The following is a 23958-nucleotide window of genomic DNA, read 5'->3' as shown; positions in this document are numbered from 1 at the left end:
ACAATGTTAATATAACATCTATTATTTTAAATTGCTTGAAAAATATCAATTGCATATTAGCAAGAATTCTTCAGCTTGTGCTTTTGATTTCTTCTGCTTACCTCTCAAATTCTCTTGTCTTTGTGCATTCTTGGGCTCCTTTACTAATCACTATTAAGAAATCTTGTGTCAAAACAAATGGCACACGCTCTCGTTTATAACCAAATTTTTTCTTCTTGTGATCCAAAAAGTGTCCAAAATCTATATGAAACAGCTTTCAAAAATAAGAAATTATGTTAGTTTGACAAATGCAGAAATACAATGTCCCGAATTAGTAAATTTAAGAATGTCAACATATTTAAAAAGAGGAAACTATTACTTGTCCATCATCTTTAACCATGATATTACTATTGTGACGATCTCCAATTCCCAAAATGAAGGTGGCAACACAATATCCAGCACATGATCGTGTAAACAGATCGATGGCTGCATCATATCTACAAAGAAATAAGCATGTGTTAGTAGGGAAGTACAGAATGATCCAGTCCAAACTGGGAAAACATGGTCAGAGTCGCTAGTGAAGTCTGTATTAAAACAATGAAAACAATCACTGACATTAGGGCAAGGAAATAATTATGTTAAAAAATCTGATGAACTTTAGGATTCTGAAGTTATCAAAGGTATCTAAGAAAACTTCTAGATATTCTCTGACCAAAGCATAATTCTTATAGTGAAAAAATACTTAGCGTGCCATTAAAATAAAATTTTTGAATCATTTTAACAATGAATAGGGAGTACAATTTTTCATTTTAATTTTTATTAATTTAATGTTGATTTAACATTAACTTCTAACAAAAGAATAAGCATTAAGAAAAACAGATTTTAGATTCCTGGATTTCACCAAATTATAAGCAATTCTGATCATTTAAATGCAGTAACCTCAAACGTTTCAAACGCTGAACATATCTTTTTCCAAAGTAAATACAATTCTTTCTTCTGGTCTAACTCGAAATATACACAACCATTAAAAAAACTTATCTGTCAGAAAGTTATATTAACACAGAAGCAAAGGATGATAAGCGCACATTTCTCCCTTGTTCTTGTCTTTGAGCCACTGATGGAGGGTGTGGCTGTTGAACTGCAGAGCACCTTTCAGGCCTCCTTTACACTGAATCTGCATTATAGTGTGAGAATTTCTCACCACCTCAATCAGTCCCACACAGTCACCAATTGACAGACATCCATAAGGTAACATTCTGAAAAAGGATCAAGACATTTGCAATTAGTTGATGAGATTTTAAAACAGCAAATATTTTATCTTTTTTTTTTTAATGTGAAGATCTAATTGGATTCTAATTGGATTCATTAGGAGATTCATGAATCAAATGGCATTCCATCTAGCAAAGGGTGCTCCCCAAAATAGCAAATATTTTAATGGGCTAATGAAGGAATATTCTATGTGCAAATTTGTTAAGTGGGACCTTTACTCCTTTAATCTAGTTTTAATTTTATTACAGAATGACAAACATTCCTAGAAAAATCCTCAAATTATCTGCCATCATTTATTATAACCTTCAACTGTGAAAGCATTTAACTGTACTTGAGAAAAGCATGAAGATCACTGTGCCAACTCAAAGTTTATAAACATTTATGACTTTAAAAATATGGGTGTTTAATTGACATCTAAATGATACCTTAAGGTATCAGTTCTTAAGTTTTTAGTTTCAGGACTCCTTTACTCTTAAAAATCATCAAGGATACCAAAGAGCTTTTATTTATGTGGGTTATATCTACTGACACTAGAAATTAAAATTTAAAAATTTCACTATTTGTTAATTCATCTAAAGTAATATTTATATTTCTTTACATAAAAATACTATCTTTTACAAAAGAAAAACCTTAAAAACCAAAAGAAACAAACAAAAAACCCTTAGAAGAGTGATATTGTTTCTCATTTTTTCAAATTTCTTTAATGTCTGGCTTAATAGCACCGAGCTGGCTTCTCATGTATGCTTTTGTATTCAATCTTATGCAAAGTTTTAACTGAAGCATATGAAGAAAACCTGGCCTCACACAGGTATGTAGTTGGAAGAAGGAGTATCATAGTAGCCTTTTCAGATAATTGTACAGATTTTTCCTTTACACTGCTCCAAAACTTGATAAGAGATAGTTTCTCAAGTTGCAGTATGGAAAGTGAAATCATATCAGTAAACTTTTCATACTCTGTTACATGAAGACCCACCCATTTGTTCATCTTGCCTCTGAATGGAACTTTTACCCATACATGACTTAATAATATCCTACATTGGTCATTTGGAATATATTAGTTCACTCAGATATGGAGATCTTTCAAATTATGGTACTTTTTTTCATTTTATTAACTAAAAAAAAAAAATCACAGTTGCTAACATTACCATTGATCTCATCAGAAAAATCTTTAATTTGGGGGAAGTTTAAAGCAGTAGATACAAGGTTCTCAAAATTCTAATTTTTGCTTGAAAGCTCAAATTTGATCCCTGACAACAAATGCTGTCAGTTTTTCTCTCTGAAGAGTCTCATATTGTTCATGCTCAAGAAATTGTTCATGTTCAAGAAAATGTATGCCAAACATCCATGTCTGAATAACCATATTCTGTCTATTAGTTGTTCTTTAAGTCAAAATGATGTTCCAGGATAAAAGCAGTTAGTTTAGCTCACAGCTCAAATAACCAACCAGTGCTTTTTCCTTGACGTAAGCATACTTTGGTGTGAAGCAGAAGTGCTTTAGGGCTACTTCCCATTCACCACACAAAACGTAAAAAAGGACAGGGAGTCTCAATGGGGAAGGCGATGGCCCCCCACTCCAGTACTCTTGCCTGGAAAATCCCATGGACGGAGGAGGCTGGTAGGCTACAGTCCAAGGGGTCGCAAAGAGTCAGACACGACTGAGCGACTTCACTTTCACTTTTCACCCTCATGCATTGGAGAAGGAAATGGCAACCCACTTCAGTGTTCTTGTCTGGAGAATCTCAGGGACAGAGGAGCCTGGTGGGCTGCCATCTATGGGGTTGCACAGAGTCGGACATGACTGAAGTGACTTAGCAGCAGCAGCATATAGTCTCAAGCACAGAGATGTGAGGATTTAAAGAGACAATGAAAAAAGTATCTAATATGCCAATTGGCACATAAGTACTAAAGTACGGTTTTTATTGCTTTGTTGTTCTCATAGGCTACTTTTCATCTTTCCTTTACTTCCTAAATTCCTAAAAAAGTAATAGTTTAAACTTATTTCCACTTTCTCACTTAATTCCTTGTAGCCTAATTTCTGTGACTACCATTTTACTGACTCTTCTTAAAACTAACCATGAATCATCAAATCCAAAAGCTTTTTCATAGTCCTTATGTTCTTAAACTCCTGAAGCAACTGATACTGTAAATTGTTTGTAACTCTCTCCTGTCTTCTGGTATCTGTGAACTACTTACTCTGGTCTTCCTACAGTTTTGATCATTTTTCTTCTGTGATCCTTCCTTCCATCTATTCTGGTAAATACAGGAATTTCTTAAGGTGGTACTCCTGACCATTTTTCCTTATTTTAATTTTATTATTATTATTGAACATGCTCATAGTTACATAATGGGTTACATAATCCAATAAGGATTTTCTAAAGGGTTACATAATCCTATAAGGCTTATTATTAAAAAATTAAACTTTAAATTTAAATTTACTTAAGTTAAAAGACATAACAACTTTTCAAAGATCCATCTTACTTTTCAATAATATAGCTAGCTTAACTTCAGATGCTTTTTTGCACAGTCACTACTTTGCAACTTGACTCAAGATTAGAGAGTTTATAAAGTTTTAGAATTAGAAAACTAGTATCATGAAAGAAACTTTCTTTTAAATTCTTCACTTCCGAATGAAAACTGGGCCTTCTGTGCCTCATGTCCCCTATGCCCTGTTCCTAAACACAGCTGGCCCTCCACAACTGTGGGTTCTGGAGACTTGGCTTCAGCCAACTGCAGATGGAAAATATTTGGGGGGGGAAAAAATCCAGAAAATTCCAAAAAGCAGAACTTGAATTTGCTGCACACAGGCAACTATTTACACAGCCTTTAATGATACTAGGTATTGTAAGTAAACTAGAGATGACAAAGTATACAGGAGGATGTGCATAGCCTTTATGCAAATACTATGCTATTTTATACAGGGACTTGAGCATCTATGGACTCTGAAATCAGTAGGGGTCTGGGAACCAATCCACTGCAGATACCAAGGGAAGACTGTTAGTGACAGTCTGAAGGCAACTGCAGAGTCTTTACCAGCTTATCAGAGATAGTTTTTCTAACCTAGCTGAATCTCATTAGCCATTCTGAGCCAAGGAAGAAGAGGACAAATGGAAAGTACCACAGTGTAATCAACTAGTGTTAGTTATTACTCTATACATTTATTTATAGATACATGACTATATTCTTTCTAATTAATATACCTTACAATTAATATTTACTAATGGTTTACTTTTTCAGGATAACTTTCAACATACATGTCACCTTACTGGTTACCTACCGAAGATCAAGACCTTGATTTTGCCAGATATTTTCCATGATGCGAATAATCTGAAGGGTTAGCATATCTTGCCGTAAATCTGAAATTCAAATAATATGTATAGCACCACTTAATGCCACAAGCACAAATTTGAGTATCACATCATCACAATGTTTTTAAACAGAAAATATATAGAACTATATTTGCTCTTCAAAATAATCTGTAAGGAAGCAATAATCTGAGGGTTTTTTTTTTCCATTTATTTTTATTAGTTGGAGGCTAAAAATCTGAGTTTTTAAACCATTTCTAAAGTATCTGCTTAAACACATCTGTATAACAATGTAGGGTAAGTGGGCATGTATTTCATACAAAAATTAAAATATATAAATTACTTATTTTTCTGAAACCTTAAATTTGAACATGTTTATATTAAAATATTTGGATTAACAGAATTCAGGGCTGAAAGGCCATTTCTTAATGAAAACCCATCTAAGATACATTTGTTTAGAATATAAAAATATATTCCCCCACAGCCTATTCTCTAAATGAATTAGGACCTTCTTTCATGACTCCTTAGCAGACTACATCTACCAGGTTGTAGTTTTGTTTATGTAGTTATTTGTTCAATGTCTCTCTTTTCCCTGCTAGACTATAAATTCTAAGAAGGCATGGATTCCATTCTGTGTATTCTTACAACCTCAGGGCCTAGCATGTCAAATATTTATGGAGTGAATGGATATACATTAAAGAAAATGATTTTCAGGCCTTCTGATTCTAAACCTAATACATCTTTTCATTTCAAAAATTATAAATACATATTCTAAATGTTAAGACATCTGCTTAATATCACATATTTTACCACATGCATATTCCTTAAATGGCTTTCAATAATCTTCATGGTTCATAAATATCCTGTGTATAAAAATATAGCTAAGTTCATGTATCATAAGTCCATTAATACTCTTACCATCCCCATTTTTAAAGATGATCTCATTGTTCTGAAAGAGTAATTCTGACATGATGTCTGGGTTCTCCCAATTCAACCACAGTGGCCTTTTTGCAGAAGACATAATTCGACACTCTTCAAGCCTTTAACAGAGTTGAAAATTTTACTCGGCACCTTAGCTTTGTTATTCTTTATAGTCTCAATTTATTTCAAAATACATATACTGTATAGCTTTTTGAACTGTTATAGCAATTTTAAACATTATCCTCAGTTATGAGGATTAAACATTATCCTCAGTTTTACATATGAAATAATTTCTAAGGGCATATAAAGAAAAAATACATAATAAAAAGCTTAAAAATTTCTTCTACACAGAATATGAATTTTCCACAAATACAGGTATATATCATTAGTTTTACAGATATTACATTCTGTTTTTTATCCAATGATATCACAAATTCTGGCCATAGAACGTTTTAAATTCTGTTGTTGAAGCAGTAAAAACTCATTCTGAATAAATGCAGTCCTGAACTTAAGAAAATATTATTACTCTTATTTTGCAGGGTAGGAAAAGGAAAGAGATGCATATATTATTGAATACAATTATTATGGACATTTTTACTTTTTTCAAGTTTTCTCCAAAGAAAGTATGTGTTTAAATATATGAATAAAACTGCCAATAAAGTTCCTTACCTGAGGTTTCCCAGCTGATGAGCAGGGTTTAGAGGAGACAGAAAGCCCTGGAGAGCATCCATGAAATCTGGTCGCCGCATTTGCTCAACTAAAAACTTCATCTGTACCTGATAGATAAGCATAATCACAGTTAGAAATTGACTTGATAAAAGGTAAAACTAATTGCTAGTATCTTTTACCCACTGGAACCTCATTAGTGTGTAGTTTTTGAATCCATATCCTGGACTGGCTGCATTCTAAGTAGAAGGGTCTCTCTAACATTCTACAGCACAGAGCAGCACAACTCAGGCAGAGAGGTGAGAGTTACAGCACTCTCACTTCCTGTAAGAAGGTCCTGTATCCTGACAGAGACTATGTTTGGGCTCTAGATCAAGGCACGGTCAACTATGGCTTGTTAGTCAGCCGCCGGCCGGTTTTTGTAAGTCAAACTGCATTGGATCATAGTCACATCTATTCACTTTGATAGTTGCTTTTACAGTAGAATAGCAGAGTTGAGTAGTTAAAACAGACTGTGTGGCCTGCCAAGTCTAAAATATTTACTATCTAACTTTTTAAGAAAAAGTCTGCAGATCTTTCTTCTAGAGGAAAAACTATGGAGACATCATGTTAGCTTAGCTTAATAGTCTGACTTTTAAGCTTTTCAGAAAACACCACATTCTTTGTTCAGTAAAGAAGGTCTGGGAAAAGTCTCATGCTACTAAGTTCTAGTACATAGCTGGAAAGAAACATCCTTTTTAAATCACTTTTTTAGTCTACTGTAGTAGACTTAGTCTACTTAGTTACACTAAGTGAGACTGCAGATGACTTGAATGTGTGAACTATTCACTGTGTGACTGAGTCCATTTTAAGCTTAGAAATACAGAAACTAAATTTCTTTTCACTCATTTTCAGGGTCATTACTAATAGAAAAGAAATGACAGAGAGCAAGGAAAAATCAATTTCAACACTTAGGGCTAAACAACAAGGTCCTAATGTACAGCATGGGGAACTATATTCAGTATGTTATGATAAACCATAATGGAAAAGAATATTAAAGAGGGCTATATAAAGGAGAAAGGAATGTAAAGAGGAAGGAACTAATATTTACTGGGCATGTTCCATGTTCTAGGGACTATGACAGGTACTTTGTGTATCTGGTTTGATTTAATTCTCACATCAACCTTATGAGGAAAGTATTAGTCCCATTTTATAGATGAGGGAATCAAATCTCAAGAGACTAAATTATGTGTTCAACATTACACTGCTTGGATCAAAATCTTAATCTGCCTAATTCTAAGGCATATATACTGGGCTCTCAAATAACCGTGCTCCACTGCAATGAAGGAGTCTCAGAAACACACTCAAGAGTCACTTACCTTTTGTGTTTCATCCTTCTTCTCTTGTTTGAGAATGTCAGTCAAGTTAATGAGCTTTTCCATAGCCTCAACTTGCCTATTAAGGTGCTTCAGATACATCCCACATGCACGGCAATAGGATTCCAAAAGCAGGCCAAACCTCTGACTAACTGTTTTATTGTGCATCTCAGATCTAAAAGACCAGTGCAAGCGAAGGAGAGCGCAAGAGAGGGAGGCAGGGAGGGCAAGAAGCAGGCAGGCAGGGAGAGAGAACTGTAAATGTACACACAGAACCTTTTGTAGGAAAATAAGAAAACCCGTTTTCTAAATTCAAAACATGTTATAATCATACTAATATTAACTAATATAATCATACTAACTATTATAAAACCTATCATTTAGGAGCAAAACAAAGAGTTTCAGGTAGTTCCTGAAAATATAAATTTAAAAAAATCTAGAATTTTAGATTTATTTCAACTACCTTTCATTTACTAGTCTTAGCACAAAATATATAAACATGAAAAAAGGAAATCAGGCAGAAAAATAATAAAAAAACAGGGAGGGAATGAAGAGCTCAGTGAGTACTATTTGACCCTTCTGACATATATGTCCCTTTTCTGTACTGTGCCTGAATTTAAGTTATTTTAAACCTAGCTTCCAGATTCAATTTTTTATTTAACATTAAAAAAAAACCATGTTAATTATAAATCTGTATCTGAATTTATAAAAACATGCATGGTTTATGACCTCTAACTTTGTGTATTACATATATCAATTCTGCAAAATATTTTTGTTGTTAATTATCTTATTTTCTAGTAAGGTTTCATCATTATTGTTCTGAATTCCAAGGGAAGATTTTTTGGGGGGGTTAAGGAATATCTTAATCCACACATACAGTGAAATCAATTGCAACATTAACCTAGACCTAGCAAATTTTACTTTTCTTAAAATAGAATCAAAGTCTTTAAAAATATTTCAGCTCTCATTCCTATATAAAATTTAGTTTTAATTTTACTGCTTATTTAATGTTAAAGAGAAAAAGCTGAGAAAGTTCACTGGTACAATATACTTTCAGAATGGAAACCTCTTCTAGACAAAAACAATAATAGATAAGTAATACAGAAGTATACATTAATACATGTATATGTTATACATTAGAATACAAGTAACATTTATATAAAGAATTAAATGGAAAAATAATTTGACTTACTTTAAATGCCAAAAGAAAAAGTGACCGATCCTTTGATTAGTTAATGCTTTTTTGAGTAAAAATCTCACAAGCAGGTTATCCAAATACTGTTCATATTTTAGTACCTATGTCAGTAAAAACAAACATACATAAAAACAAAGCCACATCAATCAGTATAAGTTTCTTCATGGCCGAATTTAAAGAAAAAATTTCTTAGGAAGAAAATAGATACTCCTGATAATAAAACTGATTTTTACAAAAGTATAAAACCAGCTAATACAGCATTTTCTGGAAATTGCATGGATTTAAAATAAAACATTATTTTTCTATTTTACATTATTTTACCTGTACTAGCTGAATTAGGTACTGAGAAAGTTTGTCATCTGTTAAATATTTTTCTAAGCACCGAACAGCAAAACCTCGAACCATAGGATCTGGGTAATTGCAGTCCAGAAGCTCCATAGCCTGTTCAGGCTTGATTGGAGGCCAATCTTTTACCAAGCAGTACATCTGTGTATGAGTGAGATAATAAATTATATTCAAAAAGAAAAAATAGTTGTGAATGAACCCTCTCAGACATTGTCTTAATTTCTCGCTTTAAAATTAGATAAAAGCCCCCCTTATGACTTCAGTGCTTAAAATGTTTAATTCTAATTAATTTTATCAGTGAAAGTTATGTAAATGGTATTTTTCTTTACTATGCATATCTTCCTTGACTTACAATGGGCTTATGTCTTGATAAGCTTATCATATGTTGAAAACAGCTCAATGCATTTAGCACATAATCTACTGAACATCATAGCTTAACTCAGACTACCTTAAACATTCTCAGAACACTTACATCAACCCACAGTTGGGCAAAACCATCTAACACAAAGCCTGTTTTATAACGGCTGTACGGGTACAGACTAGTGGTAAGGATATTGGTCGTTCACCCTCATGATCACCTGGCTGACTGAAGCTGTGCCCAGTATCAGGAGAGACTATTTTACCACATATTGCTAATCTGAGGAAAGATCAAAATACAAAATTTGAAATAGTTTCCACTGAATGCATATCACTTTCTCACTACTGTAAAGTCAAAAAATCTTAAGTTGAACTATGGTAAGTTGAGGACCATCTGTATTATCATTATTAGTTAATTTAAAACACACAGTCTATTTCATCTCTTACACTTATGCAGATTTTCTGAGAGAAAACAATTTGAACGACATACCAAATTTGTGCAACAGTTATTCAGTAATTTCAAATATGCATTTACCTGAGCTACTTCATCTCTAGAGTTCCATTTAACAGACAGAAGCAATTTGGGTAGAATTTCGGGGATAGTTACACAATAGTGTCTATGTGGAAAAGATAAAACAAAATAAAAAACCATTCTTACATGTTATCCAAAAGACCTAAATGTCTAAATTTTCAACTATGCAATCTCTAAGAAGTTCCAAACATTTTAAAAATTTCTTACCATGACTAGCCTTCCTTAAAATCAAAACAAATATTTAACACTATAGCTGCACATATATATATTTAGAGACAGTTATAAATGGCATGGAAGACAAAAGGAAAATCCAAATGGAGGACAACTACTTAGGAAAAATTATGAACTTATAACATTCTTTACATAGTTTCTATTTTTAATCATGAACCATGCTAAGATTTCCACTTCTACTGTGGTCAGTGGACAAAACTTATATTTAAATGGACTTTCTGCATAAATGCACTGCAACTGTATTTAAATAAACCAGTGTACACATACCAAGCTGTAGAGTAATTTCTTCAAAAGTAAAAATAGGGCATTACATTGTTACTTTCAGGAAGCATAAGGAAAAATGAAAAATGAAAGGAACTCTTAAAAATGGAAAATACCTAGGCCAACTAAATCACAATTAAATGGGTCTAAAACTACAGGTATTTTTTGGGGGGTGGATCTTAAATTTTATTTGAAAACAAAACAAAAAAACCAAATCTAAGAAAAGATCATGTTAAGGATTTAGAATTTTAAAAAAGCCTTCCACCTGCAAGCTTAGTACCAATGCATCATGATTTTCTAGAAATACTGATCTACATCCATAGTTTAAAAAAGGATAATGCTCATAATAAAAAATCATATAAATTATGCTTTATTTACTCTAATAGGTAATGGCAGAAACATGGCAAGATCAAGCAAAAGTCAGTTCTTTCTTGTGAAATAGGAGAAACAGAGACTCTATCTTAACACCTACCTGTGGCTCCACAGAAAATCTTTCTCTTGCTCAGTGATTTCAGATAGAGGATCTCGTGTACAAATTGCTCGGAGCTGTTCTTTATCATTTTCTCTTAATTCGTTGTCTCTAGCTAGTCTGTTACTCTGTAAAATAAAGTAGTATCTTATATAATTTTTTCTTTGTCATATTTCCTAACCCTCTCCCTCGATTTATGAGTGATCTGCAAAAAAAGATTAACTTTCAATAAACTTTACATTGATTATTAACTGTTGCAAAACAGTTTATTGTCATTATAAGACTTTATTTTCAGTGATAGGGGAGAACAAGTTTAAATTCTTTCATAACCCTTGCCTGAATATATCCTTATAATCACTGCAAGGCTTTCCAATTTCAAAAGTAAAAATAAGGGGAAAACAGGAAAACAAACAAACACAACAACCCACTTTAAAATACTGCACGCTGAATTTTGGAAACTAAAATGAAAATACCATAACTTTTGATATAATTCCAAGATTCTAAGTAATGTATTTATTCTTTTTAAATACAAATATATTAACCACATAATGAATAACTATGAACATACTAACATATGATGAAAAACACATGCCATTTAGGATGGGTTATACTTATTCCTAATGGCTAAAGATGAAAGCAGACATCCATGCTACTTGGTTTTTATTTAAAAAGTCAAAGTGTTAGTCACTCAGTTGTCTGACTCTTTGGATCCTGTGGACTATAGCCTTCCAGGCTCATCTGTCCACAAAATTCCCCAGGCAAGAATACTGGAGTAGGTAGCCATATTTTTCTCCAGGGAACATTCCTGACCCTGGGATTAAACCCAGGTCTTGTCTCCTGCACTGCAGGCAGATTCTTTTATCATCTGAGCTACCAGGGGAGACCCTGGTTTTTATATATTTAAATATTGTTAATTTATCCAGCAGCATAACAAAATATTACTGGCACATATTCGCTCAACAAATCTTTAATACATGTATTGTGTAACTTGGTCCTATTCTTACTGCTGGGCTCAGAAAATAGTAAAACACCCTGTATTAACAGAGACTCTATTACAGTGGAAAATTAAATGAACAAATAAAGCTATTGGAGAGTCAACACAGACAGATGTTGTGAGTAATGTGACAGAGAAGGACGGGGTGGTTACCTTAGACTGAGTGTTCAGAAATGGCCTCTGAGAACGTATTAATTTGTGATCCAAATGCCAAGAAAGAACCATCCACACTAAGACCAGGGAAAAATTACCACAGATGAAGGAAACAGTGAAAAGTGCCCACAGACAGACAGAGTTTGGTGAAGTTCAGTGGCATCTGAAGCCCAGTAGGTGAGGGAGAGGACGGACAGCAGGTCATAGTCACCGCGTGTAAAACTTGTAGGTTAGGGTAAAAGGTTTGGGTTTTACTTTTAGTGAAAGTTATGTACAGGATGAATACTGTTATTAATACTTGATTTAGCTTTTATAATTTTGCTATTCTGGCTGCTCTGGGATAAGTGGAAGACCAGGTAGGGAGCTACCGTAATAGTCCAGGTAAAAGAATAAATACTTAACCCTCAACTCATCAGAAAAAGTAGTCATTAACATTAATCATTTGGGTTCCAATGGACTCTTAGTTCTTTTACTTATTTTTGTTTTTAATACAAAATAATTTAGAGAATAAAAAATGGTAAACACAATTTAATAGACATCTTAATAAGAATTTAAACACAGTAAAACCAAATTTATAATCCAAAATGGGCAACATATGTTGAAAGCAACAAACTTGCTAATCAGCTGTCCTGTGTGAGCCTGAAACATATCCATCTTGTGAATACTGATTCCAGATTTCAAATACATATCTCGTAAGTTCTAGCTTATCATTACTTTTGGTTTTTCTTCTCATACTTGCATTTTCAAAATACAATACTTTTGAAAACTTTGATGACTCATAATTTTGTTGATAACCATCTTCTTTGCTTCATAAGTACAAAACATTTCTATTTTTTATACTTACAGATATCAATCAGAATAATCAATCCAAGGAGTTAAGACTTTTCTACATTATTTTTTTCCTTCCAGTTATTTTTATACACAACTGTCTGTAGCACTTAGCCACTTAAAAAGTATATTTTGGTGCACAACATCATAAAAGATAAAAAGAATACTGGAAAAGATGTGGTGTCCAGGTTTTTAATATTTAAAAAATTTTTTTTGTGGTCCAGGTTCTTACTAAGACATATTGTGTGATAAAGTCATTCCTGCAGAATGACTAACTTGTGTTAGTCATTTTTTGTCCTTGGAGATACATTGTTCACTCACTGTCTCTTGAGTTTGAGAAAATTCATCTAGGATAGTGTCATCTGATGTTTCACTTAATATGATCAATTTTAACATCATCATTTAAGTCTGGAGCCATGGCACCCCACTCCAGTACTCTTGTCTGGAAAATCCCATGGAAGGAGGAGCCTGGTAGGCTGCAGTCCATAGGGTTGCTAAAAGTCAGACATGACTGAGCGGCTTCACTTTCACTTTTCACTTTCATGCATTAGAGAAGGAAATGGCAACCCACTCCAGTGTTCTTGCCTGGAGAATCCCAGGGACGGGGGAGCCTGGTGGGCTGCCGTCTATGGGGTCGCACAGAGTCGGACACGACTGAAGCGACTTAGCAGCAGCAGCAGCGGTTCTCAGCTGGGGTGATTTTGCCCATCTACCTCCCAGGAACCACTGACGGTGTTGGGACACGTTTTTGGTGGTGGTGGTATTACTGGCATCTAGCGTGTAGAGGCCAGGGATGCTGCTAAACATCCTGTAATGAATAGGACAGCCCCTACAGCAAAGGAATTTTTGGCCCCAAATGTCATCAGTGTTAAGGTTGAGAAACTGTGCTTTAAAGCACTATTATCCATTTCTTTGCATTCATACTCTGATTTAATACTTGTGAAATATTTTTCTCTGTCAAGTTTTCTTCTCTTTGTCACTGTGGGTGGAAAGGGAAAAATTCTAAATTATTAACAGTGTTCAATGAAAGCCTAAAAACTAACAAAACAAAAAACTACAAAGATGGTGTTTGCAGACTTCTTTATACATCTGGAAAGATGATGGAAAACACTGAGCATTTAAATAAGACTGAAGGATGATGTAAAAGTGATGATTTACCTCACTATTGTATCATCCTTCTAGTTGTTCTACCCTTCTATGTTTCCATATTATTAGTCTTTTTTTTTTTAGCATAGTTGGAATTAATTAATGAATAATGATTAAATAGTAAAATGTCTTAAGATACAAGAAAATTAAGTATCCCATTGTTGTATCTTAGATTTATGAAAGTTTTCAATAGATCCGATGGTAACTGAAAGACAGAATCAGTTTTATTCTATTACAAAAATAAACAGTTTTTCTTTGAAATAAAAAAAAATATTCTAGGAAGAAAATGTCATAAAAATATCAATCCTAAAAAACTTAGAACTGCTCAAAAAGGAAACTCAAAAGCTAAAATGGGCTGTGGCAAACTGAGTTCAATGACTAAAATATGAATAAAATAGGAAATAAATGAGTTTTCAAGTATGTAATCTAATTCTGGTAATTCAGTTAATTTATAGGTATAACTAATTAGATAGAGTTATGGACATTCTACAGAAATGCTTAATTTCAAAATTAAGGAATCAAGGTTATTATCCTGCTTATCTAAGTTAGAATGGTTAAGAGTAAAAGACTTAATACTTATTTAACAGTGACACTGGATAACTTATTTAAACCCCTTAAACCTTTTCTTTTCTGGTAAAATAGGAGTTAAAATAGCACCTACTCTCATTGAGACTACTTTTAAGATTAAATGAGGTAATATGTGAAAAGTAATTGGCATGGCATTTATAGTACATAGTTAGCACTTAATACATGTTAAATATATTCAAGGAATTAAACTTACAAAGTAGTGGTTACATTTTTCAAGCAAAAGAATCCCTTTTTTAATGTCAAAAAAGCTGATTGTACTTTTAGTAAATGACAGAATTCAGAAATGATTTTAAATTAACTTCTACTTAACAAAACATTTTGTACATAGTTTTGAAAGCACACAGGCAGGAAGATTACTATCACTATTATTATTATTATTCTGTTTACAAAAGTTTGGTAAACTCCTTACTGAGAACACAACTATTAATAATAAAGTTAAACTAATAAAGTTTCTAAATATAGGATTCCAGACTGCCCCTGGGTGCCACTATTACTGGGGGTAGGCATGTTTCAGAACCCACATTCATTGAATGGTCTATCTATAATCTTTAATTAGGCCAAAGAAAAAGGTGACAAATTAGGAACCTGGGAAAAGAGACAGCAGAGAACAAAAATACTCTCTTCTCTCAGTACTGACACTTTTGCCTTGAAAAATAAGGGAGAGTTTACGATCCTTGAACCCAGTTACACTGTGGTTCTAAAACTACAGCCAAGATCAGACAAACAGATCAATATTTAAACTCCATTTTATATATACTGTTTTCTAGCATAGACTATGTTGTTATTGTTGTTGTTTAGTTGCTAAGTCATGTCCAACTCCTTTGCAACCCCATGGACTACAGCCCACCAGGCTCCTCTGTCCATGCAATTTCCAAGGCAAGAAAACTGGAGTGAGTTGCCATTTCCTTCTCCAGGGATCTTCCCAACCCAGAGATGGAACCTGCATCTCCTGCATTAGCATTTAAGTGCCTTACCACTGAGCAACCAGGGAAGTCCAGCATAGACTACTGTGATATGCTATTTCCTCTGCTTCCAGGCCCAGTTAACAACACACGTACACCTTGCTTTCAAGTTCAAAGTTATTATCCCAGAGAGGTCTCTCCTGCACCAAGATACACTATCCTTTCTCCCCAAACAGTTCATTATTCTTGACACACTACTATTTCCTTCATGGCACTCAGCATAATTTGTAATCTTATATTTCTGCTTTTACCAGTCTCAGGCCTATTTTCACCAGCACACTGAATAAACAGTAGAGGTCTCTTCAGGTCACAACTTTATTACCTGGTACCTATTGTGTCAAGATCAAGTAGAGATGGAAAGAATACATGGAAGAACTGTACAAGAAAGATCCTAATGAACTGGTTAAGTACAATGGTGTGATCTGTCCCCCACAGCCAGACATTCTGGAGTGTGAAGTCAAATGGACCTTATGAAGCACTGTGGTCAATAAAACTAGGGAATGTGACGGCCTTACAAATAGCTGTGAAAATAAGAGAAGCAAAAGGCAAAGCAGAAAAGGAAAGATACACCCATTTGAATGCAGAGTTCCAAAGAATAGCAAGGAGAGATAAGAAAGCTTTCCTCAGTGATCAGTGCAAAGAAATAGAGGAAAACAACAGAATGGGAAAGACTAGAGATCTCTTCAAGAAAATTAGAGATACCAAGGCAACATGTCATGCAAAGATGGGCACAATAAAGGACAGAAATGGTATGGACCTAACAGAAGCAGAAGATATTAAGAAGAGATGGCAAGAATACACAGAAGAACTATACATAAAAGATCCTCACAGCCCAGATAATCACGATGGTGTCATCACTCACCTAGAGCCAGACATCCTGGAATGTGAAGTAAGTGGGCCTTAGGAAGCATCACTACAAAGCTAGTGGAGGTGATGGAATTCCAGTTGAGCTATTTCAAGTCCTAAAAGATGATGCTGTGAAAGTGCTGGAGTCAGTATGCCAGCAAATTTGGAAAACTCATCAGTGGCCACAGGACTGGAAAAGGTCTGTTTTCATTCCAATCCCAAAGAAAGGCAATGCCAGAAATGCTCAAACTACCGCACAATTGCACTCATCTCACATGCTAGTAAAACTAAAAGCTCAAAATTCTCCAAGCCAGGCTTCAACAGTATGTGAACTGTGAACTTCCAGATGTTCAAGCTGGATTTAGAAAAGGCAGAGGAACCAGAGATCAAATTGCCAACATCCGTTGGATCAACGAAAAAGCAAGAGAGTTCCAGAAAAACATCTACTTCTGCTTTATTGACTATGCCAAAGCCTTTGACTGTGTGGATAACAATAAACTGTGGAAAATTCTTCAAGAGACGGGAATACCAGACCACCTGACCCACCTCTTGAGAAATCTGTATGCATGTCAGGAAGCAACAGAAGAACTGGATATGGAACAACAAAATGGTTCCAAATAGGGAAAGGAGTATGTCACCTAGTATATTGTCACCCTTTTTATTTAACTTATATGCGGAGTACATCATGAGAAACACTGGGCTGGATGAAGCACAAGCTAGAATCAAGATTGTTGGGAGAAATATCAATAACCTCAGATATCCAGGTGACACCACCCTTATGGCAGAAAGTGAAGAAGAACTAAAGAGTCTCTTCATAAAAGTGAAAGAGGAGAGTGAAATAGTTGGCTTAAAGCTCAACATTCAGAAAACTAAGATCATGGCATCTGGTCCCATCACTTTATGGCAAATAGATGGGGCAACAATAGAAACAGTGACAGACATTATTTTTTTGGGCTCTAAAATCACCGCAGATGGTGACTGCAGCCATGAAACTAAGATGCTTGCTCCTTGGAAGAAAAGTTATGACAAACTTAGACAGTGTGTTGAAAAGCGGAGACATCACTCTGCCGACAAAGTTCCGTCTAGTCAAGGCTATGGTCTTCCTAGTGGGCGTGTACGGTTGTGAGAGCTGGACCGTAAAGAAGGCAGAGCACCAAAGAATTATGCCTTCAAACTGTGGTGCTGGAAAAGACTCCTGAGAGTCTCTTGGACAGCAAGGTGATCAAATCAGTCAATCTTAAGGAAATCAACCCTGAAAACTCATTGGAAGGACTGATGCTGAAGCTAAAGCTCTAGCATTTTGGTCACCTGATGTGACGCTCCGACTGATTGGAAAAATCCCTGATGATGGGAAAGATTGAGGGCAGAAGAAGAAGAGGGCATCAGAGGATAAGATAGCTGGACAGCATCACCAATGCAAGGGACTTGAACTTGGGCAAGCTTCAGGAGAAGGTGAGGGACAGGGAGACCTGGCATGCTGCAGTCAAAGAGTTGGACATGGTTAGGTGACTGAACAACAACCTATTGTATAGTAAATATATATGTGTAGTCAGTGTTAAATAAAATATTTGTTAAATGAGGCAGGCTAAACTAAGAAGCAGACTGCAGAAAAAATATTAGCATACAGAATTTTATTCTATTGCAATACTGTTTTAGAGCCTGTAATATTGATGCCAGTGTAAATAAAACACATGAAACCTTTTCCATTCAAAGAGTAAAAGTAGGTATGCAAATGCACTGATTATGACTGATACTTAAGGAAAACTCTGTGATTTGCCTTACCAGTCCTGCATGGGAATAACTAAATCCTGCTTCACGGGATACAGACCAATTGGCATGCTCTTCAATCACTGACATATCTGGAAACTTCACCACACTGCTGAACCAGTCAAACTCCAACTCTAAACATGGAGTTTCCTAAGAGATGGAACAAAAGTTATTATACATATTATACTTGACTGTCACACACACAAAAAAGAAAAAAAAATCTAATTTATGATAATAAAAAGCTTACTTTATTTGGATTTGATCCAGTAACACCAATAGGGTTCAGCAAATCTTCTAGTCCATGAGGTACTGGCCAAAGATTCAAAGCCATTTTTCCAGATACTAGAGTATCTGTGTAATCAAACAAGTTTATATTTCCCCAGGCCAATGGACAGTGTTCCTTAAGAAACAGAAAAATGTTCACTATTCTATAGATTAAATTATAAAACGCATTTCAAAATACTTATCTTTGCCAGAAAGGAGAATTCAACAACTGCCTTTTAAACTGTATCTATAACAAGTCACATTAATTTTTTTCCAAGTGTAGTTTCATTTTCCCCATTTGAAAGTACACATATTTTTAAAATTATAAATGGGAAATATGAACCAAAGCAAGCAAGACATATTTACGTGTAGTCACTGTGTACATTAAAAGTTTTATCAATATGAACTGAGGACATATTCATCATAAAATAAATTCTGGAAGCTCTACTAAGTTATTCTTCTTTAAATAAATATATTATTTTTAAATGTTTGATTTATTAATTTTTAAGTAAGGGAAAAAATACCCATTTCTTGAAAAATTCAATCAGCAGTATATTCAGGGGTTTTTAGGAGTGAATATTACTATTCTTTCTGATACTTTACCTCTTTAGCACCCTTTCGGCCTTTAACAGAACAAATGGAAAGGCAAAGTCGAGCAGCACGAGGAAGATCAGGAATGTATATATCATAATTCAGCCATTCATTCCACCTGTGAAAAATTTTAAAGAAAAAAAGAATTTACCAAAAAAGACTTTATCCAGACTATATAAATGATTCCTATAACTCACTAAGAGAAAGATAAATCAAACGAAAACCAGGTCAGAGACTGACTGGAACAGAAACTTTACAAGATCAAATCTAAATGGCTAATAGACATGAAAGAGTAGTCAATATCATCTGTCATCCAGAAAATGCAAAAATAAAAAGATAACACTATAAAAGAAATGGCTAAAATGATAAAGACTGATGATACTAAGGGGTGGTAAAGAGATGCATTAACAGGAAATCTCATACATGCTAGGGGAGGTGTAATTTGTACAACCAATTTGGAAACCATAATCTACTAAAACTGATCCACAACTTGGCTCCATTTCTAGGTATATGCAAACCTGAACAGATTTTCATTAATTATGATCAATTCAGAAGGTTTTCTGAACAGAATGTATGCAATCCTGAACAGAATGCTAACAGAATTATATACAGTATCTCCAAACTTCAAAGTAAATAGATAAATGGTAGTATGGTCATATAATGGCATACTGTATATCAATGGAAATGAACACTAGTTATTTACAAATAGATGAAATCTTATAAACATAATATTGACTGTAAGAAACTAGGAACAAAAGAATGTCAAATCCTTGAGTCCATTTATATAAAATTTAGAAACAACTGAAACTAATAGCATTAGAACAGCTACCTTTGGGGAGGAGAGAAGATTAATGGATTGGGAAGGAGTATGAGGAGGGGTTTTCGGAATGCCTGTAAATGTTCTAATTCTTGACCAGCATAGTGGTTATATAGGTGGTTATACAGGTATTCATTTTGCGATAATTCACTGAACTATACAATCATGATTTGTATAATTTTATGCATTTGTGCTGTACTTTGGTAAAAATAAAAAACAAATTCACTTATAGAAGATGGAATAGAAAAAGGAAACTAAAGATAAAATTAATTTCCTATTATGATTAAAATTATATTTAATTACTCTTATGTATGATGTAGTTTCACTCAGAAGAGCCTGTTAATTTAAATAAGTCAGTAGATAAATAAAATAAAAGATACATAAGGAGAAAGTATTCAAATTTCAGAGTAACTACTTCACAGGAAGTAGTAAAACGACATAATGAGAGGAAAAAAGTTACAACAAAAAGTGATAAAAATTATTCAAATTTTCCTAGGTTCTCTTTAACTTATTGGTTGTTACATGTGAAATTATGTCTATATTTGGTATACATACTTATAAAGAACCAAATACAATAAGTAATTCTTTTGTTTTTAATTAAAAAACATAGTAATGGCTAAGAATATGAACTTAGGAGTCAGACTGTCTGGAGTAAAATCTTGTTTCTACTATTTTACTAAATGTGTAACCCTTGCTTTGTGTTTTCTCATCTGTGAAATGGGACTAATAACAGCACCAACTCTCATACAGTTGTGAAAATTAAATGAGATAACATACATAAAGAAATTAGAACAATAACTAGTCCACATTAAAAGCTCAAGTGTCCATTTATACAGAGAAGACTTACACTTAAAGTGGGGAAACTCAGCTAGAAGGAAATCTAAAGGGAAAGCAAACAACAAATGCAGGGAAAAGAAATACTGTAAGCTTTGTTAAGTTCATAGTAATTCAAGAAAAATTAGATGGTGTATCTCAAATGTACCTAGTACTTTTTACCACATTGAAACCTTCTGAATTGATCGTAATTAATGAAAAATTTTCTACACACTTTTTAAGAGAGCTATGTCTTATTAACGCATTATAGTTGTTCAGTATTGTGCTAACCAACTAAAGCGTGTTCTTTTCTTCTTTTAAAGTCCACAAAACACACACACACAAACACGTACAACCCAATTAAGTTCTTCAGTTTTAAGCAATGGTTTTATATATATATTCCAAATTTATTCTGATTTTGGGAGATAACTGGTAACATTTATATGGAAATCATAAAGTATCTAATTTATTTAGCATATAGAAAGCACAGATTTGGAGAAATCACTTAATCTCAGTAAGAATTTTTAAGATTCTATCTTTCTAATAACTTCATATACTTTTATCTCTGGTTTTTAAGTACAGAAAAGCTTAAAAATTTACTTAAGTCTTCATACTACTTCCATAGGGATTTTACCTTACAGATATTCTTAAGGAAATGATAATGAAACAGAAATCCTTTTTAAATAATTACTTTAATATATTACATTTTGACATTTTGATCTTATATCATTAAATAACTAGGATAAATCTATCTAACATTATTTTGGGGTCTTTCCTTAGGCTTGTTGAACCCCTTAGGATGTTGGTCTTATAGTTTTCACCAAAATTTGGAAATTTCTGGCTATTATTTCCTCAAATATTGTTTTTATGCTCCTTGCAAAAGCACCCACTTAACCTGTGACAGATATCCTCTAAGAATGGGAAACAAAACTTTTGCTGGTCTAACAAAAATTTTAAACGATTCTGGTGTTGTTTACTGCTGCAGCGTAACTTCTACCCTGAGTGATGTGCTTTCTGACCTACAGTGGTTCAGGCAGGATTGCAATTATATTCCTTCTTCCTGGTCGAGAAGGCTACCATCTCTCTGAACTTTACCTACGGTCTAGAAGGGTGGCACCTGTAGCACTTACATTACAAGACCAGAACTTTTTCCTGACTTTTCTAGAACTCAGGCTGAATTCATTATAAAACTTACTTCTGGAAGATCCATTAGTTAGCTCTACTACTAGTCTAAAAAGTCTACTTTAACATTTAAAACCAATTTGAGTTCTCTTAAGATACTACTATATTCATCAGGAATAAACTTTTATTCCCAAATGATTCTATAAAGAAAGGCAAAGAAATGGCAAGATGGAAAGTTGCTGAATTATACTACCTTTTTTATTTCTTCATTTTATCTAGACAGTAATCATTTTTAAACATTTCTAGTAACTCCCCCTCCCACTAAGAAATTGGTTTGTTCCCAAAGATTCTTTACTTGAATGTCATAAACATGTATTCCTGGGAGTGTTGTAAAGGAAACTGCCTCAGAGTAGTACAGCTCTGAAGTTATTTGCCAACTCTCACTTCTTAATGAAAATGGAGTTTAAAAAGGAATAAAATGCAAGGTTTTTAGATCTACTGTAAGGAATCATCAGCACAAAACTATAACCACATTCTGTTTTCTCCTCGATACAACGAAAGAGAGAATCAGAAAACCTGTTCCAATAACATTTTAGAGAAAATAAATAAAGTGATCCCGGAATGAGGATACTTATTTGATGGGATGTCCTTATGTTCTATATTAAATGTCTGGGAATTATATATGACTTGCATAAAACTAATAATGTAAAATATGCTACTTTTATTTATTATACTGTTAAACACTAATATGACTTTTGAAAATATAAATTCATATACTTCCTTACCTGGGATTGGAACAAGGTACTCTTTGAGTGTTCACATTATCACATAAGGGTTCTCCTCCATGATAGATACCTGTTCGAACATAAATCTAAGGGAAAAAAAAGTTATGTGTATACACATACATATATGCATGCACACATACATACTAGACAAGGCCAGTATTAAACATTATCAAAACAATTTAACTGACATGAATGAGAGAATCAACTAAAAGTTTTTGTTCAGATGTAGCTTTTCTGGTCTCTTTTTCTTCCCATATATAGTAAATTAATAAATGATGTAGATTTTTCACCAATAGGCTGCTGCCTTCAACACAGGCCCACAATCCCTTTTTAGGCCAGTTTTGTAGTTCAGTTTTACAAATTTCAGAACGATAAATTGGTGCATATACTAAATATTACTTAGTACTCTTAGCAGTTAGAGCAGCACTTCATAGAGAAATTATTAATATTTCTACAATGAAACATATGGATATTTACACTAAGTGGGATAAATAAAGACTATAAAAAACCTTGCTTCAGATTAGGTCAGGTTTTCCCGCCAAATGAATTCTATAAAAGTTTGGTTTTAAGAGCTTAGAATTATGGATATTAGAATATTAGAATTACAGAGAAGGACTATAAACTGAGGTAGATGTTTTCTAGCCAACTGAAAACATACTGCAGGTCAACAGATTATGATATAGTTCAATAAAAAAGATTTATATAAAATAATTTATATCAATTATAAACAGCAACACCTGACCTTACCTTGTCAATGTCTCGAATATTTACATTCACATAGGTTGCACAAAGAATTTTTATTCTGAGTGCACTATTTATAACCCAAAGGGATTTTGTAGATGTTTCTCCATTCATATATGGCGTAGCTGTGGAGATGCGTCTGGAATATGATGGCATTGTAAAACAGTCCATTGGCAGTTGAGAGTAGAGGCTTTCTTTAGCCATCAGCATCAAATTGGGCATCCTCCCAAGCATTATACAGCTTCTTATATACTGTAAGAGATTAAGGTGGGAGGGGAGAAGCCACTTCTTGTAAGGTTTTCATTTTAAAAGCAAAATGCAAGAGTATTATGACAGAATTTACATACTAATCTGCAAAGGTGATTAAACAAATCAAACATTATAGATTTTTTTTTAGCAGTTGCTATATTTATAATAGTTAAAATACTAACATTTGGGAGTTAGGTTATAGCACAGATAAGCCAAGCACCTCCTGGCATATAAATTGTATAAAAGAAAAGAAAATCAGGGTCAGCTTTTGAGACTATAGTTCTACCTTCAACTGGAAAAAAAAAGAAAGAAGAAAGAATTAAAAATAAGGATCAGGACATACTCATTATGAAAACACTGTACTTGTTAAAGGAAAAAGCAAGATATTTAGAAAGCCTATGTCATTCAAC

General features: G+C 33.7%; 1 protein-coding gene across 1 annotated transcript in view; it reads right to left on the bottom strand.

Moving 5' to 3' along the window:
• PIK3CA (phosphatidylinositol-4,5-bisphosphate 3-kinase catalytic subunit alpha) overlaps positions 1–23958 on the bottom strand; it is an 86168-nt gene that overhangs the window by 6776 nt on the left and 55434 nt on the right. The window contains exons 5-20 of the mRNA XM_043874554.1: positions 23306–23551; positions 22559–22644; positions 19034–19139; positions 18414–18566; positions 18182–18316; positions 10886–11010; positions 9925–10006; positions 9009–9173; positions 8685–8788; positions 7496–7667; positions 6141–6247; positions 5469–5590; positions 4523–4601; positions 1065–1235; positions 359–476; positions 102–253 (exon numbers count right to left, since the gene is read on the bottom strand). Of these exons, the coding sequence (XP_043730489.1) occupies positions 102–253; positions 359–476; positions 1065–1235; positions 4523–4601; positions 5469–5590; positions 6141–6247; positions 7496–7667; positions 8685–8788; positions 9009–9173; positions 9925–10006; positions 10886–11010; positions 18182–18316; positions 18414–18566; positions 19034–19139; positions 22559–22644; positions 23306–23551 (2123 nt within the window). The remainder of the gene's footprint in view (positions 1–101; positions 254–358; positions 477–1064; positions 1236–4522; positions 4602–5468; positions 5591–6140; positions 6248–7495; positions 7668–8684; positions 8789–9008; positions 9174–9924; positions 10007–10885; positions 11011–18181; positions 18317–18413; positions 18567–19033; positions 19140–22558; positions 22645–23305; positions 23552–23958) is intronic.

The sequence above is a fragment of the Cervus elaphus genome, chromosome 19 (genome assembly GCF_910594005.1).
Source record: "Cervus elaphus chromosome 19, mCerEla1.1, whole genome shotgun sequence".
Taxonomy (NCBI): domain Eukaryota; kingdom Metazoa; phylum Chordata; class Mammalia; order Artiodactyla; family Cervidae; genus Cervus; species Cervus elaphus.
Note: the sequence above shows the minus strand (reverse complement) of the source record. Positions and strands in the feature narration are given on the sequence as shown.